We start from the raw sequence: 20,821 nt of genomic DNA, 5'->3' as shown, positions 1-20,821 counted from the left end.
TTGAAAGATTGAAGCAGCAGGAGCAGGAGGGGATCTGCATCAGCAGAAGAAGCAGAAGAAATAGGAGCAACAGGAGCAGCAGAAGCAGCAGGAGCAGGAGCAGTAACAGTAGCAGTAGCATCATCAGCAGAAGCAGAAGCAAAAGCAACAGAGCAGTACATCATTGGCTGCTCTGAGCGGGTGTACAAAACAGGACGCGAGACCAGGACGAGACGGCCCCGGGCGTGTGTGCGTTGTGTGTGTGTGCGTCGGCCGTCTCAGTCAATTTGAGGAGCAACAACAACAATAACAGCAACAGCAACATTAGTTGATCTTAGCAAAAAAAAAAAACAAAACATAACAATAATATTATAACAGAAAGCCGATCACAACACTAACAACAACAACAATAACAATGTCATCCAACGAACCACCGCCACGTTATGAGCCCGCTGTGGAGCCCATTAATGGTATTGTTCAACCACCGGTTGTACCACCACAGGAGCGACCGGGACGCAATACAAATCAATTGCAATATCTTATTAAAACCGTCATGAAGGTCATATGGAAGCATCATTTTTCATGGCCATTTCAACAGCCCGTCGATGCAAAAAAATTAAACCTGCCCGATTATCACAAGATCATTAAGCAACCAATGGATATGGGTACGATTAAGAAGCGTTTGGAGAACAATTATTATTGGTCAGCCAAGGAGGCAATACATGACTTTAATACCATGTTTACCAATTGCTATGTGTATAATAAACCCGGTGAGGATGTTGTTGTTATGGCCCAAACACTGGAAAAGGTATTTCTCCAAAAGATCGAATCGATGCCCAAGGAGGAGCTTGAACTGGAGCCGGTAACGGCGAAAGGTGGCAAAAAGAAACAACGTGCACCGGCCACACCCAAAGCGGCGACAAGCAGCGCCAGTGGTGGACTCGGTGGTGTAACAGCATCTGGTGGTGTTGCTAGTAGCAGCAATGCAACAACAGCAGCGTCAGCAACCAGTACACCATCATCTGGCAAAGCAGCGCAATCCTCACAGCTGCCTTCCATGGGCCTGCCACAATCAGCGTCATCGGCAGTGGCAACGCCAACGTCGGCATCAGCGGCTGCAAATGCCCGAACGGTTAGCGCAATTGGCGGCATGGTTTCATCAACGGCCGGAGGCGTTGCACCGTGCATACCACCGATTAGCACAATGCCACCGCATACGGTGCCAGGCAGCACGAATACAACGACCACGGCGATGGGTGCGACGGGTGCTGGGGCAGCGAATGCGGCACTAAATGCGGCCATGGCTAGCCTTTTAAATCCTGCGCAGAGTGGCGGTGCCGGCTATGGAGCCGGTGCCCAAGAAACTCCCCTTTTCAACAGCTCCATGCTCGATGACAGAAACGCTGCGGCGGTGGCGGCAGTAGCACAATCGGCAGCTGTCGTGGCTCAAGCAGCGGCAGCAGCAGCAGCAGCGGGTGCTGCAAGCGGAGGAGGAGGCGCTGGAAAAGGAGTGACAATACCAACGGCTGCCGTGAACGCCGCCAACGCGGTGCAGGCCTATGTGAATAGTACGGCGGGTGTGGGTGTAGGCGTTGTCGATGCTGTGATACCACCACAACAGCCGGCTAAAATGAAGAAGGGCGTCAAACGGAAGGCAGACACCACAACTCCCACAGCGAACGCATTCGAATCGCCCTATGCCCAAATGGACTCCAAAGCGGCCAAAATAGCGACGCGGCGGGAATCGAATCGTCAGGTAATTGGCAAGAAGGTAAGAGGCAATTGTCAGACGTTTTTCCTCATTTTTTCTATTATTTTTATTTTGCATATTGTGTGGCTCTGTGTTAAAGATATGTATTTGTATATGTATATATATATATATATATAGATAATTAGATAGATATATATATATATATATATATGTATATAGATAGATATATATGTGTGTGTGTGTGATTATGTGTGTACCCCAAAGACCGAGGATATTTATCTATAGATTCTTGAAATAATTTACACATTTTTTTTATTTAATATTCTGTATTCTATTATTTGACTTTTTAAATCGTAGTTTGATGATATTAGATATCTAACATTGAAATTCATAGAAGGAATTTTAACAAAAATTTGCTTTTATTATTAAATGCAGATCTTAAGTAATGATCAAAATAAACGGTGCTTAGGAGTCGATTAAAATGATTTTAAAAGATTGTTGGCTAAATAAGTTTAATTGATATTTTGGTATTTCTAAGAGATCTAGTTGAGAGTCAGAGACAGAATCAGATGAAGTTTCTTACCCCGTATACTATGCACTTGTTAACACACAAATTCCAGATACACGCACTTAAAGCTAGGATTATTATTTACACTAATACACACACACTCAAAAACATTGACACTTGCATACACCTATCAGAACACAACCACAACAATAGTAACAATATAACTAATCACAGATATTAAACGCTGCCTTTGCCTTTTACACTTATGATTTGAGTTAAACAAGAATGAATTTTTTAGAGCTGAAAAACGATTGATAGAGTCTCTATCGATATTGATATTTATTATGTAAAAAAGTTTACAGAAATTAGTAAGGTAGAGTTTGTAAGCACTGTAATGTCTTCCTGTAATTAATTTCCAAGAACTCTGTATGCCAGTTTTGCAGTGTGCCAAATTTGGTAGCTCTAGCTCTAATAGCCTCTGAGATAGATAGATTGTTATTCAGCTCTAAATACACACAGCGCAACATTTTTTCGTACACTTACTTTTTATATTTCAACGACTAGGTCAGGTTTTCAAAGTAAAGTAAATTTTTTTTTTTGCACATGACGAGAGCAGTTTTTTTTTGTCGAATAAAAATGAAAAAAAACTAAAATATTTCGTATAGCATGAAAATATAAATATTAAATTATTTCAATAATTTTCAACACTAAAATGCTTTGTTTTTAAAATATATTCTTTTATTATGTTGAATAAACACACATTTTATTATATGTCAGCTGTACTCTACATATGAATGGAAATACTTTCAAAATTTCGGGTATACGAGTAAATGTTGTGCTGAGTGTATATCATATGTTAATATTGCTAAGCTTATACAATTTTAATCTTAAACCATATTGTACATTAAAATATCGAATGCTCTAACCCATTGCCGCTTTGTTTTTTCTTTTCTTTTTCATTTTTGAACATCGTTATCGTCATTGTCATTGCACATACACCTCGCACAACCAATCGACAATCGACAATCAATAATCGATAATCAACAATCGACAATCAACAATCGAATTAACGAACAAACAAACAAATCAAATCAAATCAAATGAAATCGACAATCGAATAAATACAAAATCGATCATTCTGAAATCAGGATCTTACATTCCAGGGCTCGGGGTATCCAATGTCACCATTGGGTGTCGCTGGTGTGCCTGGTTTGGTTGCCGGCGGTGCCGTTGGCGGTGTGGCGGGTGCCAAGTCCAAGGAGAAACTATCGGATGCACTTAAGTCATGCAACGAGATACTCAAGGAGTTGTTTTCGAAAAAGCACTCCGGCTATGCATGGCCCTTCTACAAGCCCGTGGATGCTGAGCTGTTGGCACTGCACGACTATCACGATATCATCAAGAAGCCAATGGATTTGGGCACCGTCAAGCGTAAAATGGACAATCGCGAATATAAAAGCGCGCCGGAATTTGCGGCCGATGTGCGATTAATATTCACCAACTGTTATAAATATAATCCGCCAGATCATGATGTTGTTGCCATGGGACGCAAACTGCAGGATGTATTCGAGATGCGCTACGCTAACATACCCGATGAGCCGGTTGCGAATGCGGCCCATCATCATCATGGCTACACGAGCACCTCCAAGCACGATGCAAGCGATTCATCCAGCGAGGACTCCAGCGATACCGAAAACGAGTCCAACTCCGATGAGGAGCGCAGCGCAAAGCTAAAAATGCTCGAGTCCAAGCTGCTTGGCCTGCAGGAGGAAATCCGTAAGCTGGTCGAAGAAGCCTCCGCCAAAAAGAAGGCCAAAAAGAAACTCAAGGAGAAAAAGAAGAGCTTGGGCCCAGCCAGCGCCAGTGGCGGCGGTGGTTCCCATCATCATCAGCATGCACCAAATGCTGGCAATGCAACACACGGCGGCGTCACAATGCCCGCCAATGTGGCAGCCCTCAATGCGGGCGGAGCTGCTGGCGCCAATCTGTCAGCGCTGTTAAGCGGTTCACTGGTGGGTGCTGGCGCTGCTGGTGTGGCAGGCGGTGTCTCCGGAGCGGCAGCATTACAGCATGCCCACGACATGGCCTTGGCTATGAGCCAGCTAACGGGCGGCGGTGCCGCAGCTGGAGCGGGCTATGCAACTGGAGTGAATGCAGCGGGCGTTGCTGCTGGTGGTGGTAAAGCGGCGGCTGGTGCATTGGCTGGCGCACTGGCAGCTGGAGCGGCTGCTGGTGCTGGCGGTGCTGGCAGCGGTGGCGGCGGCAGTAAAGGTGCTAAGTTGAAGGGACAGCGCGGCACAAAGGGCGGTGCGGGCGTGGCAGCTGGCGGTGCAGCGGGCGGTGCAGCCGGAGCTGGTGCAGCCGGTGTCGGTGCGGGCGCTGCTTCCGGCGGCGGTAGCGGCGGTGGCAGTGGTGCCAATGCGAAACGCGGCAAGAGCAGCAGCAGTGCCGGTGCTGGAGCTGGTGGAGGCGGTGCTGGTGCCGGTGGTGGTGCCGGTGCGCGCGGCAGCAGTAAAAAGAAGCCCAGCCAGGTGATGAATTTCGATTCGGAAGAGGAAGACACCGCCAAGCCCATGTCCTACGATGAAAAGAGACAGCTCTCGCTGGATATCAACAAGCTGCCAGGTGAGTTTAATTGAATTTATTTATTTTGACATTTTTTTTGCTACAAGTACAAAATGACTTATAAGTTATTGCATTATAAGCAGACAAATATAGGAAACAAAACAAGAACTAAAGTGTATTGCAACACCATTTTTTTATCGACTTAATTCGATTCATCGCTAGCGAAAAACGATTTATATATTGACAAGTTGAAAAATTGAATACGTAAATAAGCTGAATATTTCAGTACCGCATGATTTGCGAGACGATCAATTTTTGAAACGAAATGGGTTCTTTACAATAACTTCGAGCAAAAAAAAGAGATATATTTGAAGTATAACAAGCGCCATTTTTTCAATGTCAAGTTAAGTTCTCTGATATCGAAGAGATCACGTATTTTTTGAAGTTTGAAATCTTGTATGAAAATATCTCTCAGATAAAAATGAACTCGTCCATGAAAAATAACGGGCCTAAATCATATTTGGAATAGCCACAATGGGAGTTATATACATAGTTCATTTCATTGTTTATTTTAACATGTTTCTCATTATTTTGTTGCAGGTGACAAACTGGGACGTGTGGTTCACATCATACAAAATCGGGAGCCATCGCTGCGCGACTCGAATCCGGATGAGATTGAGATCGATTTCGAGACACTAAAGCCGTCGACGCTGCGCGAGCTTGAAAGCTATGTGGCGTCGTGTTTGCGCAAAAAAACACGTAAGCCATATTGTAAGTTTGTAACTAAACCGAGACCACAAACAACAACAACAACAACAACAACTAGAAGCAATGCTCAAAAATTAAATAAAAACATTTTAATAATACAAAAAAAGAAGAAAAAAAAAGATACATTATCAATGCAATTTTTGTTGGGTGGCGTTGCGTTTTGCTGTTTAAATTTGAAATTTTTTTATAATCAAATATGTACCGCACAACAAAGAAAGCTAAAAAAAAAAAATTTGTTTTTCCAAATTTACATAATAAAATGTACGTAAATTATTTTAGTGGTCATGTTTAGTTAGCTAAACTCTCATAAACCAAAAAGAACAAACTAAAACTATAAACCGAAAACCAAAGAAATATGATAAGTTTGAAAATATACATCTTTTTTTGTTTTTTGTTTATTTTCCAATTCCTTTCGCTACGTTATGTCTGCGACTATCATCCTCCCATAAAATCAAATAGTAGATTAGCATCCAATAATAATGCATGGCCTCATAGACATCATGATTGCTTATGTGTGATTGATTGATTGACTGAATGTACAAAAATACTGTCAAAGCATGCATAATTTTGATAGAAAATCTTGCAACTAAGTCATTCTAACTTTTGGGATTTTCATTGTTGAGCTCCGACTTTGACTGTTGCTCTGCAACTTAATTATCTCATCCAATTTCTTCATTTACTTCCGTCCTGTCTTTCTCTGTCCATCTATCATGTATCTGTCTACCTATCTTTTCCATATGGCTTCTATTTATTATATACATTGCTGTTTCGCTTCACTAACCGTTAAGATTTATCCAAATGTTATATATATCTAATAAAAACACTTTTTTTTTTACAGATAAAAAGCCTTCCGGTAAATCGAAAGATGAGCAAATGGCCGAGAAGAAACAGGAACTGGAGAAACGATTACAAGATGTGACCGGCCAATTAGGCGCTAGCAAGAAAACGGCCAAGAAAGGTAAATAGTATTTAGTATATTTTAGGAAAGTCCTTTTCTTCTAATCGTTTATTTTCGACATTTCACAGATGAGACCACATCGAGCAAAGTTGAAGCTGTGCAGCCAGCAAATCCTGTGTCGTCTAGTTCAAGTTCCAGCGATTCATCGTCCTCAAGTTCGAGTGATAGCAGTTCGAGTGACTCGAGCGATAGTGAAGCAGGTTAGGACGCGTTTTGTTTGTTTGTTTGTTTGTTTTTTTTTTTTTAATGCCCCCCAACTATATATATATACATATATATATATCTAAATATAAAACAAATGTTTTTCCGATTTAAAACAAATTAAAGATGGAAAGGAAACAAAACAAAACTCATAGATACACAACATACACATACACTCACACAAACACACACACACCCGTATATGTATTACATATATGCAATTTAAGCAACAACAACTACATCTATCTATATAGACATACATCAAATTTTTTTTATTATTATTATTATTTTTTTTATGATTATGATTATTTAAAATTATCAAATTGCAGCATAAGTGAAAAAGTAGTCGAAAGTTGAAAGAAATCATTTTAAGTCCAAAGTTCTTTTGTGTAAGCCAAGCTCGTTAAAACAGTAAGAAATTGAACAATATGGCAGACACACACACACACACGCACACACATACACACACACGATTAAGAGTAAATCACCAGAATCCTAGTATATAAAAGAGAGTGTATAAAAAAAGCAGGGGGGGGGGAGGGGGGTTGGAGAGTGTGTTAAAAAGTGTTTTAAGAATAGGAGAGTATCAGAAACAATACGATATAAATATAAAGAGATATATAAAATTTAGTAAGGAGCAAACGAATTGAACAGAGTTTAAAGTTTAGTATCTTATGGTTTAATGAATTTTTCTATAGGACAGAATATATATATGTATATGTATAGTCCATATGTATACATATATGTATATAGATCTAAATATATAGAAATACATTGTGTTTATTTTAGTTGATAATTTATTAAGGTCTAGATCAAAACAAAATAATATGGCAAAGTTGGGCGTGTAAGTTGTGAATGGAATAGAAGGAGATAGCGATATAGATAGATAGATAACATGCGTAAATGAGCGAGTAAGAGAGAGAGGAAGAGATAATGAGTGGGTCGTGTGCTAGATGAGCGAGAGAGAGAGAGATAAAGAGAGAGACAGATAGTAAGTGAGCCGTGCGCTAAAGTGCATTTAGTGCAGAGTTGTTACGTTGTTTATTTTTTTTTTAATGATTATTATGATTAGTTTCACAAACAAACACACACACACACACACGCATACACAAAGCTAATATTTTATACATTTCAAAAGTTAAATTTTCGTTTCCTGTGTATGTGCGAGCGATAAGGGAGAATGTATGTGTGCCTGCGTGTGTTTATATGTGTGTGTGCGTGTGCCAGAGTCATCCAACTGCACTGGAAGATCGCCATCTGAAACCTCCCTACATCCGTTCTCAATTTTAAATTCTGTGCCAATTTCTGAGTAACCTGCTTAAGATTAACACCTTTTTTTTCTTTATTTTTTCATAACTTTTTTTTTTGATGCCCAGAACAAAGTTCATGACAAAGTGCAATATGCGTTTACTTAAATATACATATGTATATACATTGTTTTTTATTGGGTAAAACGCTTAGAAAGGCTTATTGTGTCCATAGATTATTTTTCATTCCTTAAAATCTCAATGCAAATTGCAATTTTCAAGTAAATATTCTTCAAAGCATTTTGGAAATTATATTTATAATATAAATTTAAAAAAAAATGTATTTACAGCAAATGAATTTGTTTAACAAAATGATGCTGTTATACGCTTTCGATTAGTAAATTTAGTAAATTTTTTTTAGGTTATCTCAGAAAAGGGCATAGCAATTTTCTTGACATTTTCCTTTCAAATTTGTAACTTATTTTTACTAGCAAAAATTTAACACACCCACACAAACACATACACATACAGATCCAGACAAACAGACACATACATACGCTCACACAAAAACTGGAAATGATATATTATCGAGATATATATGTATATGTATATATATATATATTAAAATATATATAAATACTATTTAGGTCTAGTTATACGTATATATATACCTAATTATATATGTATATACATATAGATATTGTATTTAAGCATTTTCTAGGTATTAAACGAATTGTATTTTTAATGAAAAACTTGTTTATATATTTAAATATATACAGACATACATTTGTATATATATGTGTACATATATATTTATATATATATGTTCGAGCATAATGCAACAATGTTATATATAGATTGATATATATATAAATTTATATATACATATGTATGTCAACAACAAACAACTACAAAACAAAAAAAAAACAAGAAAGATTAACAACAACAACCAACAAGTTTTACGTACTATCTTAAAACAAAAAAAAAAGGAAAATAATGAAAAAAAAAATAGAAGCTTACGTATGAAAGCTCTACTAACTTTTAAGTCTTTTGAAAAAACAAAAACAAAACGAAAAAAAAAACATTATTATTACCAATATTATTATTATGATTATTATGAGAATATGCTGAAAAAAATCGTGAAGCAATTGTGTATTGGGGGCAGCCAATCTGAAAAAGAAAGTAATGAACCAACCACTCTACCAACCAACCAACCAACCAACCAACCAACCAATCAATCAGTCAACCAAGCAACCAAGTAATCAATCAATCAACCTAAGCAAACCAAATATAAAAATATATATATGTATATGTTTATATATGTATAACAAGGAACAAAAAAACAAAAATTAAAAAAATATTAAAACCCAAGCAAACTTGAAAGAGAACTTCACAGAGACTGGAATGCATGAATGATCACAGTATACGCATATATATACAGATATATTTCTATATCTGCATATGTGTATCTATAAAACTGTAGTCTAAATATTCATCAGAAGTGCATACACACAACTACACACACAAACGCGCACACTCGAATCATATACTCAATCTTTCAATAGAGCAAACTCAATCATCTTAATACTTTTCAATTTCTTCAATGTATGTGTTGTATATACGATAGCGACTCGAAATCTATATGCAGATTCAATTTACATACCCTATAACTGTCGAACTTAAATAAATCAGAAGAAGATTTGATAATTGCTTGTGAACAGCGTCGAATATAGTCGTCAACGATTCTATCAATCAAGCCTTTCTTCAACCGAAACTAAGCTGATCAACATACATTTATATGAATAAGATTCATTAATTTATCCATGTCCTTTTGTATATTGCGTGTTTTTCGTTCTTTCATGTTTAAATTTGTCAATAATATTTTTAATAGTCAAAATTTCATCAAATGTCAATGTGTCAATGTCAATTGTATAGTTATATTCAAGCTCTTTCCAAAGATAATTTTCGATCACATTTAGTCAGTTTTGTTGTTGTATTTTGACAACTCAAACATTGTTATCGCATAATCACATTCAATATCATTCTTAAGCATTTTAAATTGGTTTCTGTTCATTAAATTGCTTATAAATTTTATAAATTTTTTTGTGATCATCAAAATAATGAGCAAATAAATCACATTTTGAAAAATTTGAAAACTGTTTCGCATTCAAACACTACTCTCATACTTACATTAAACAAGACTACAAATAATGATAAACTTTCAGTAGCTTTCGTATTTTGTTAGGTTTCTGTTATTTAAAGGGTGGATCATCATTAAATACATTTAGTGTGTAGCAGTCAGCTTGCGACAGTCACAATCAAATACAATTTGTAGCATGCTTTTTTGGGCATTCTCGATACACACACACACTCTAATACATTAAGCATTCGAGCACACCCATAATCATTCTCATGCTCTTTGCATCGCATTCGGTTACGGACAGACGTTAGGGTGATTGAAATAAATACAGCATATATAATGTACATATATATAAAAATATATTCTATATATTATATACATACATTCATATATAGGATATGTATATCTCATAACTTTAAAAAGAAAACCCCAAATAAATAAGAATAAAAAAAAAATCAAAATCCAATGAAATGCAACAAATCACACACAATTCAAATGTGCATTAAAACAATAGAAATTAATGAAGAAAAAAACAATGACTATATTAAAGAAAAAAGCTCGAAATTGAATTTGATATTAAAATACACTTGCAGACAATGTGTAAAAATAAGAAAGTATGATATGAAAACAAAAGAAAAAGAATAATAAAGCAACAAGAACCAGATAATATTACAAATAGCGAATACGTAAATTATTATGTAACGAATTGTAAGAACAACAACTAGAGCAACAACAAACCACATCCTGAACAGAGAGAGAGAGAGTGAGAAAAGGAGAGGGTGATTAGTTGGCGTGGCTAAAAGTAAGAGGGGGTGAGGGTGATTTATAAGTAGTTGTTGGCAAGTAACATTCAACACTTCCATATTAAATACACTAAACACACCAAGACACGCAAATCGTATGGGTAATAACAACATTCAATTTAAAGTCGACAATTTGCTGCAGGATTCTAATACTTTTGTACTCAATACACAACAACAATTATTATTTATTTTCCTTAAAATTATGAAATGCGTTCGTGCTCTGCTTTCTTTTTAAAATTTTCCTCTAATATGCCTGAAAGCAGTGCATTGTTGTCTGACAAGCTGTCATGAGAATATTTTTGAATGAAACGTAACAGAAACGGTTAAATAAATTTGTTTCGTTTATGTTGATTCTTTGATGTTCTCTTCTACGTGTGTACGTACTTTTTATGTTATTTTTCATAATTAATATTTAGTAATTTGTGTACACGCTTTAAAAATAAAAAAAAAACGCTTTCAGTTTGTGAAATGGTCCAGAAAAATAACTAAAGTCATTAGTAAACAAGTACACAAAAACACATACACCCATATAGAAACACACACATACACACCAAAACTTACACTTGCAACAGCAAACTATAATTAACGAGTAGATATGGAATCAATCTACTTAAAAGTTCAAATCAAATCAGCGAGCAGGTTAAGCCAGAAAGTAAAACTGACATAGGATTGAAATTATCTACTTATGTATATGTAAATATAAACGAATAAATATGTATAAAACTACAACAACAACAAGAACAAGCTATGATCAACAAAGGAGGAAAAACAATAACTACGTAATTTAAAACGAGATTTCAACTTTCCGGAACCAACCAACCAACTAATCAAAAAACAAAACAATAGTTAAATTAAAACAAAACAACATATAAAGCAAATGACATACCGTACAGACAGACTGCACCAAGAAACATAAGTCGGAAAAAAGAACATGAGAAAGATTATCAAAATGGAAAAGAGAGTCAAGAATTCTAGACAACATGTATTGAGTTTGTTTTTTTGGCTCCGTACATGTCCACATTTAGTTAATATATATATATACATATGTATGTATATATGTATGTATTATATATAGAGAAAGGTATAATGAAAACGAATAATTAAATGTATTTTAAAAGCATTTTATTATTTATTTTTCGGCTGTCGGCTTTCCCCTTTACACATTGTTTGCACGTTTTTTCAAAAAATATAAACTGAGAAAAAAAATGGAAAAATGAAAAAGAAAAAATATAGAATGATTAAAAAGTAAACAACAACAAATTGCATTAAATAAAATTAAATATATAAATTTTTAATATTAAATTAAATAAACAGCAAAAAAAAGAAGAAGCATACAAAGCAACAACAGCAACAATAATAATATAAATACAAAATAAACAGCAACAACACCATGTTTCAACATTAATTTTAAACACAACAGCAACAGAAACAAACAAAACAAAAAATTCAACGCTAAACAAAATAAAGAAAACAAAATTGAAACTCTTTTTGGAGCGTGTGCTTTGTATTTAGCTGATAGATGACACACACACACACACAAACACACTCATACACATATTTATAACAACAGTTTTATGCTCTTTAAGGTGTTTTATTTTTGTTTTTTTTTTTTTAAATTTTTTTTCTGCTTTTGCTGTTTGTTAATTATTCTGAAAGGCAAGGAAAAAAATGCGCAAACAATTTAATTTATATCTGATCTTTATTTCGTATCGCTGTGTGCCAGAGCCTCTATCCCCTTAAGATCCACTGCATACTACACTTAAAAAACTGTTTTCTAATCCTTATGTAAGTCACTTTTGTTTAAAACTAGTTAAAAAGGAGACTTAAAAACAACAACAGCAACAAAATATATTTAAAAGAGAGAGAAAAAACCAAAACAACTTACACATACATGTAAACACGCTCAAAGTCTTGTAAAAATAAAAAAAAAACATAAAAAATTATTTAAAAAAAGGAAATAAAATGCATTTTTGGTTTTAATAAACAACAAATATATGAAATCGGCTTACAAGTGGAGCTACGTTTCTGATGCTCTACACACATACAGATAAGACAGATTCACAGACACGGATGGAAAATACGAAGCCAAAATAAAAAAATATAAATATAAAATAAAACCAAATAAATAGTAAAAATCTTAGCAGAAATCTTACTAAACAATCGCAGAAATGCAGACACACCACTCTCACACACACAAAAGCAATCTCAAAGAAGACTCACTAACACATAAATTATGTGATAAAGTTACACGCACACAAATACACACATTATACTTATATCTTAAAATATTTATAGTTGAAATATTAAATATAAATATTATTTAATATTAAAGAGCAGCTGCTAAGAATGACAATGAAAAGAGAAACAAAAAAGTTAAATAACATAGAAGAAAAACAAACCAAACAAAGCTGCACATCAACAAAAAAAAAATTGAATTTAACAATTACTGCGTGTTTCTTCATTCCAAATTTTCATTTTCTTTGGCGTATTTGTTTTTACAGAAGAAACTAAAAACAATTAACCATACATGAACCAATAGAATTCTTTAAAAGAAAATTATAACTTGAAACGCATTACAAAATATATATGTTATATATCATAGTAAACAACTAACTGAGATGCTATTCGGAATAAATGAGGAAAAAGGTTGGTTGGTCCCTCTCTTGAAATCCTGGCAATGGTTGTGTTGAATTTCCAAAGGAATTTTGTCGCACAAAAGCTTTTCGTGCAGTTTTTCTTACTTGCAGCATTATAGAGTGGGATAAACTGAGAAAATGTAGAGGGTGACAGTGTGAAAGAGCGATAGCTAAAGGGAGAGGGGGAGTGAAATATGAAATGATAATCTACCGCTGCCCGACCGTACCACAATTGCTTCACATTGGTTTCAGCGATCCACAATTGTAAGAGGTATTTTTGATTCAAGAACACGTTCTTAAAATGTACTTATTATATCCTATATACCATAAGTGCACATTAAATTTCAATTAACCTTTTCCTTTCATAAAATTTGTATATGTTCATCATTCTTTGTTTTTATTTAGTATTGATTCTTTTCTTATGCTTTTGTCTTCTTAACATTTTTTAAATTTTTGTGTAATCCCCTCTAAAAACGTTTTTACATTCAAAAACTTGCTAATATTTGATATTGCAATTTCCGAAAATTACAGGTGATGGTGACGAGCGGCCACCACGCAAGAAAAAATCACGTGATTCGAATGGAAGCAATGTGAGTAGTGCTACAAATAGTTAACTTAGCCAATTGTATTCAAAATACATTTAAAAACGAAAAAGAACAACCATTATACCCAATACAGACAATAGATACGCTGAACGGGACAAATTCAACTAGATCCGTTTAGGATATGGGATAAAATTTAGTTAAATTACAGAGAAGTTTAGTTTACACAAATTGTGCAGATCTAGATATCGTAGAATTTCATCTCCTTAAAAAATATTTTAAGTAATTATTTATGTTTATATTGATTATATAGAAAGTAGTTGTAGGAAATGTGGACATTGAAATAGGTTTTTTTTAGTTTTGAAATGTGATTGTTTTTTTTTTTTTTATTGTTTTTTATTGAAAACTTAAGAATTCCAATTTATTTTAATGGTACCAAACCAACACACAAATTTAATAGTCAACTTAAATTCGTATTGAGATGGACTTAAAAATAGGTGCTACTATAGACTAAATATCATAAAATTTAAAAAAATTTCACACCTATTTCAATGTTATTTTATTTACACATGTGTAAATGTAAAGATGAAATGTTCTCTACGAAGAGCCTTGGAAAATGGATAGATAATGTCATGATGTAATTAACTATATAGGTAAAATCACGAGAGTAAAGGCTCCATTAATCGATATACGAGCATATATTCCGCATTTATGTTTACCCGCCCAAAAAGAACATATTCTGAGCATATTTAAATACAATTTGCTCTTCTGGAGACATAAATGATAACAGAATGAACACTTGACAATTTGTACTCTGAGCGAAAGATAGACATCTTGATTATTTAACAAGTCCTTTACAAGTTTTTCCAATAACAAAAGACGCTCATGAAAAAGATTTCATAAAAAGCTCGGTGAGCATTTTGAGCCACCTCTGCCTTTAAGTGAGATTAGGCACTACTTTTTCAACATAAACCATATATTAAAATACAGAAAGAAAGGCAACAAAAATAATAATAATAGGACATCACAAGAAGGGAAAAAATAATATTACAAAAAATATATTAGTATATTGCATAATTTAGTTGAATGTTTATTTCTTTAAATACATAATTAATTTTATTTTAAAATTATAAAAAATGGCACAAAGCGCAGTGTAGGCTATTTATTATTGAATGTTAGTATGCTAGTTTCATTTGGCCTCATGAATTCACTCTATACAAATATACCGTAATAATGTAGGCAGAATAGAGTTGAAATTTGTTGCCTTTGTGTTGTTTATTATTATTATTATTATTATTATTTTTTTGCAACCAATACTCACTTTACTAAACCAGTGTGCGTTCCCCATTTTCTCTCTGTGTATGTTGTATGTATACCCATTTTTTGTGTATCTGTCTTCCCTTGTGTTGTGTGTTGTCTTTTCGACTCGGCTGTGACGACGGCAACTCCAACTCGCAGGTAAATAATAATCCAAACCTGGCTGCCAACTTGCTCAGCAATATGCCTGGTAGTGGTGGCAGCTTAGCGCCGAGTGTGCAAATGCAAATGCAGCTGGATCAGGTGGATCAGATGCTGTCGGCTGCGGCGGCGGCGGCAAACACGCCCACATCACAAATGAGTGAGTAAAAGCGAAATCGAAATCGAAACAAGAAAACTACAAACTGTTGAAAGACTCTTGTGACTAACTTAACACATCTCTCCTGTATTTCATGTATCCTCTGTGCGTTCTCCTTCGTCCGTGTCCTTGTCCGTGTGCATAGCTAACCTTCTGGGCAATGTTAATCCAATGGCCGCGGCGGCCATGCTGAACAACAACAATAAGACAGCATCCACGGGCGGTTACGCTGGTGCCGCTGCTGCTGTGGCCAATATGTTGCACGCGCCGTCGCATCATAAGAATGGGCTATCAGCTAACGAATTGCTTGGCAAGACGTCCGGTGGTGCAGCAGCTGCTGCTGGATTGCCACCGCATGCCTATGGCGGATCAGTAGCAGCAGCAGCAGCAGCGGCAGCGGCAGCAACGGGTGCAACGCAGCCGGGCAGTATTGGTGGCATACGCATTGCGAGCAATCTGCACAAGCAGCCGGAGTTAAGTGATCCTCATGCGGCACTTACGGCTGCCTTGGCATCAAACGCCAACAATAACAACAACAACAACAACAGTAGTAACAGTAACAACAACAATAACAATAACAACAATAACACTGGCACACACAACACTGGTCCATTGGGTGTGGGCGTGAATGAAGCATTAACTAGCGAGTCGTTGGCCGCGGGTCTCAAGCAAATACCACAGTTTGATGATCCCGTGGAGGAGTCGCTGGCATCGATGGAGAATAGCGCCTTCTCCACTGGCAAATCGTCATTGACGGATAACTTTTTAATGACCCACCAGGCGCATCTGATGCAGCAGCCAGGCAATCAGCAGCAACAGCAGCCACAGTTTGCTTTACAGCAGCAACAACAGCAACAACAACAGCAGCAACAACAGCAACAACAGCAGCAGCAGCAGCAACAACAACAGCACATGGATTACATGACGGAACTGCTGACGAAAGGTGCTGAGAATATGGCTGGCATGAATGGAAATCATCTGTTAAATAATAGCATATTCAATTTGGACTTGGCAGCAGCAGCATATCAACAGAAACAGCAGCAACAGCAGCAACATGGGCAACTCGCTCACCAGTCGCAGCAACAGCAGCAGCAGCAACAACAACAGCAACAAGCGCACAATAATGGCTATAATGTGCCTGACTTTAGCGGCATGCCGGGCTTTGATAATCTTACTATGACACCATCATCAATACTCGACCATGTGGGGCCAATGGCAGCGATGCTAATAGGCAATGTGCCCGGCAAGCTTAAAGATGGTGATCAACAACAACAACAACAACAACAACAACAGCAGCAGCAGCAGCATCAACAACATCTTCAACAGCAGCAGCAGCAACAACTGCAGCAGCATTTGCAGCAGCAGCAACAACAACAACATCACCACCATCAGCAGCAACAACAACATCATCATCACCAACAACAACAACAACAACAACAACAATTGGCTCAGCAGCTACAAAGCAGCCAGTCGGCGGCCAACAAAATGTTGATAATACCGAAACCCATCGAGTCTATGATGCCCAGTCCGCCCGATAAGCAACAATTGCAGCAGCATCAAAAAGTGCTGCCGCCACAGCAATCGCCCTCCGATCTAAAGATGCATGTTGGTGGTGGCATCAATGCAAGCAATGCGCATGCCGCCGGCTTTGCGCAGGGCTTCAAGATGGTTGAGCAGAATCTAAAGAATGCCAGCTCGTGGTCATCACTGGCGTCGGCCAGTTCGCCTCAGAATACGGCGACGACATCGAGCAAGGCTAAGCCGGCCATGGACTCGTTCCAGCAATTCCGTAACAAAGCCAAAGAACGCGATCGTCTCAAGCTGCTCGAAGCGGCTGAAAAGGAGAAGAAACACCAAAAGGAGGCTGCCGAAAAGGAGCAGCAACAACGCAAGCATCACAAGTCCTCCTCATCGTCATCATCATCCTCGTCGGCTGCTGCCGCTGCTGCTGCAGCAGCAGCTGCTGCCACACAAGCTGCTGCTGTAGCCGCAGCTGCCGCTGTGGCAGCCACTGCTGCTTGCGGTGCCAACAACAACACCAGCAGCAGCAACAGCAACAACAATAACAACAACAATAACAGCAACAACAGCAGCAGCAGCAGTAACAATAACAACAACAACAGCAACAATGCCGGCAACGCTTCAACACAGTCCGTGACGCAGAGCAGCGGCGAACGAGAGCGGGGCAATAATGCCACAGATGCATCTCGCGTTGGCATTGGTCTTGGTCTTGGCCTTGGCATGGGTATCGGCGGCATTGGCAGCGGTGGCAGTGGTGGCAACAACAGCAGCAATTCGGTCAACAGCAACGGACCCGGCAGCGCTGGAAGCGGCGGCAGTGTTGGCGCTGCCGGTGGCACAAATAGTGGTGGCAGCGTCAGTGGCGGCAGTGCTCTCATCAATGTTAGCAGCAATAGCAACAGCGGCGTCGGAAGTGGTGCAGCTAGCAGTAACAGCAATAGCAGCTTAAGCGGGGTCATTGGTGCCACTGGATCCAATAGTCAAGGTGGCAACAGCGGTGGTGCTGGTGCTGTTGGTGGGGTTGCTGGTGTTGGTAGTGTGGGTAGTGTGGGTGGCGTCGGCAGTGGCGTTGGTGGTACTGCAACAATTGGTGGCACTACGACCGGCAATGGACACCAGACGACCAGCAATGCACAGGCACAACATGCAGCAGCAGCAGCGGCGGCAGCGGCAGCAGCAGCACAAGTTACAGCAGCGGCAACAGCTGCTGTCCTTGCTGCCTCACCCCTGGGCGCCATGGAGAGCGGGCGGTAAGTATTAAATGACTTGTGTGTGACTTGTTGTGGCTCAACTGACTGTTCAACTCCTGTTGCTTTCCTTAGCAAAAGCGTGCACGATGCACAGCCACAGATATCGCGTGTGGATGACATCAAGGCGTCCCCAGGTCAGGGTCAGAATTCACCGGCACAGCAATCGCCGCAGGATCGTGCGGCTGCTAAACGTGCCGAGCAACGACGAGCGGAGCAGGAGAGACGCAGACGCGAGGCGGTAAATAAACAAAAACATCAACAACAATAGAAACTACTAGAGATGAGATGAGCAAATACTGTTAGGGATCAAGCATTGATATACGAGGGTCAGAAGTAGGAAAACGCTACTCATTTCAATTTAATTATAATTTTGTTGTGCAGTGGCAGCATTTGACTTGTGTTTACAACTTTGCCAAAATGTTTTTTTTTTAAACTTATCATAGTAATAGATTTCTCTATGAAATGCAATAATCACAACGATGAGATCAAAATGAAAACTTCGAAAACAAACTATGAAATATGTGATTAACAAAATCAGTGACAATGCATTAGTTAATGGGTAGTGATGTAAATGCAAACTAAATATAAAGTTAAAGTTGTCATTGGGGGACATAATGCAGACTCATCGGCTTTCCATAAAAATATGCATATATTGAAAAAAAGTAGCAAGTGTTCTTAATTCTTGGAATTATTTATGGATATTAATTATATGCAATTTTGTTGCTTATTGAAAAAAATTTCAACAGACAATGTAGGCGCCTAAAAATATGCAGTAGTTTTTATACTGTTGGATTTTACAATTGAATAGATGCAATGAATATAAATATCTATATAGTAAATGGTTCTTGCTAGTTCTACATCGCCCAATGACTTATCAGACCACGCTTTTAAGCAGTAACAGGTTAACAGGTTACTGATGCTTATCACTGAATGTTGTTGTAAATTTCTATTCGAATCATACAACGATTGTTGAATGACATTCACTCATCTCTAGGCAATAATATGATTATGATTTCAAATCAATTCAAACTCTAACTCTCATTTGAATATCTTTTTCTTTAACGATCTGCAGCTGGCTGGCCAAATTGACATGAATATGCAAAGTGATCTAATGGCTGCCTTTGAGGAGACTCTGTAGGCAACGGCAGCGACGGCTGTGTCGTCCCCCAGCAAAATCAACTGCAAATCCTCAAGCGTTGCCATCAAATTGCAGACGACGCATAAGCGGAGATCGCATGGCAAAGAGCAACGCAAATAAGAGTAACAGTTTAAGTAAAGTGAAAATAACAGGAAATGTAGCAGTAGCAGTAGCAGTAGCAGCGAACAAGGCAAACAAGGAGGGTGCGAGAGTGACAACAGCATGCATATGGCTAGGCTGGCACTACAACAACAACAACAACAACAACAAGAACACAAAGAAGAACAACATCAACATCAACATCAACACCAACACAAAGAACATCAATAATATACATACATATTAGACCAGCAACAACAACGGCAACAACGACGACAATTTAACAACAATTGTTAAACATAAGCAATGTTTTAAGTAATTACACTTACAATTACGATTACAATTACAATTTATGATTACATACATAGAATGCATATACGTACATACTTCACTTAGCGAGTATATACCAATAAACATGTACATATGCATGCGTATGTGTCTCTATATGTATTATGTATAGAGTGTAGCAGAAGCACAGACAACAATCAACAACAACAACAACAAACGGTAACAAAACTAACAAGGCATATTTCCTTTGGTTATACAAAAAAAAAATAAACAGTTCGTTTTTTTATAATTATTTTTAATATATTATTATATTATATATAGAAATTGTAATATTGATTATTGATTTGTAGGCTTTTAGGTTCTAATTCTATGATAATGAACAACCAATACAATTTTTTTTTTTTTTTTCTTTAGAATTGTTAACTAATTTAAACTTTTAAGTGCATATACAAACCGACAAATCCAATTTTTAAACATCAAAAATTAAATGTAATATACTCTGCACACGCATACGCACAATAAATGTGTATGTGTGTGTAGGAAAATTTGGCTGTTGCGTTCCCACAACACAGATACACCGCCTGCCACACATGCGAGGACAGTAAACAAAAACATTTCAAATTGGATAAATGAGAAATAAACAAAGTCGTAAACTGAATGACAGCAAAAAGAAAAACTTAAACCAATTTGTAATTTATCACTTGTAATTAATACAGTACACACACACACACCACCACTATATACATTATTAATACATGTACACACACATGCACACACATATAGAATCCACACACACACACACAAGAAATATATAAATTATATATTTAAGTGCAAATTTAGTTTTTAAGTAGC

The 20,821-nt window shown here is 37.2% G+C and overlaps 1 protein-coding gene across 9 annotated transcripts; it reads left to right on the top strand.

Annotated features, from left to right (window-relative positions):
- The first annotated feature begins 106 nt into the window (after nt 1–106).
- LOC117793746 (homeotic protein female sterile) lies at nt 107–20,581 on the top strand. 9 transcript variants are annotated; one of them, XM_034634136.1, is made up of 10 exons: nt 107–1,735; nt 3,347–4,823; nt 5,364–5,522; nt 6,370–6,489; nt 6,558–6,689; nt 14,048–14,106; nt 15,517–15,676; nt 15,819–18,444; nt 18,517–18,682; nt 19,517–20,581. In XM_034634136.1, exons 1-10 carry the CDS (start codon nt 395–397, stop codon nt 19,580–19,582), a joined length of 6,306 nt encoding a protein of 2,101 aa, XP_034490027.1. In that variant the 5' UTR covers nt 107–394; the 3' UTR covers nt 19,583–20,581. The 9 variants fall into 9 exon arrangements, with proteins under 9 accessions (XP_034490027.1, XP_034490025.1, XP_034490028.1 ...); XM_034634134.1 differs by having other exon boundaries at nt 5,364–5,534; XM_034634137.1 differs by having other exon boundaries at nt 107–1,750; nt 3,362–4,823.
- Nucleotides 20,582–20,821: the final 240 nt, after the last annotated feature.

This window comes from Drosophila innubila, chromosome X (assembly GCF_004354385.1).
Source record: "Drosophila innubila isolate TH190305 chromosome X, UK_Dinn_1.0, whole genome shotgun sequence".
In the NCBI taxonomy this organism is placed as follows: domain Eukaryota; kingdom Metazoa; phylum Arthropoda; class Insecta; order Diptera; family Drosophilidae; genus Drosophila; species Drosophila innubila.
Note: the sequence above shows the minus strand (reverse complement) of the source record. Positions and strands in the feature narration are given on the sequence as shown.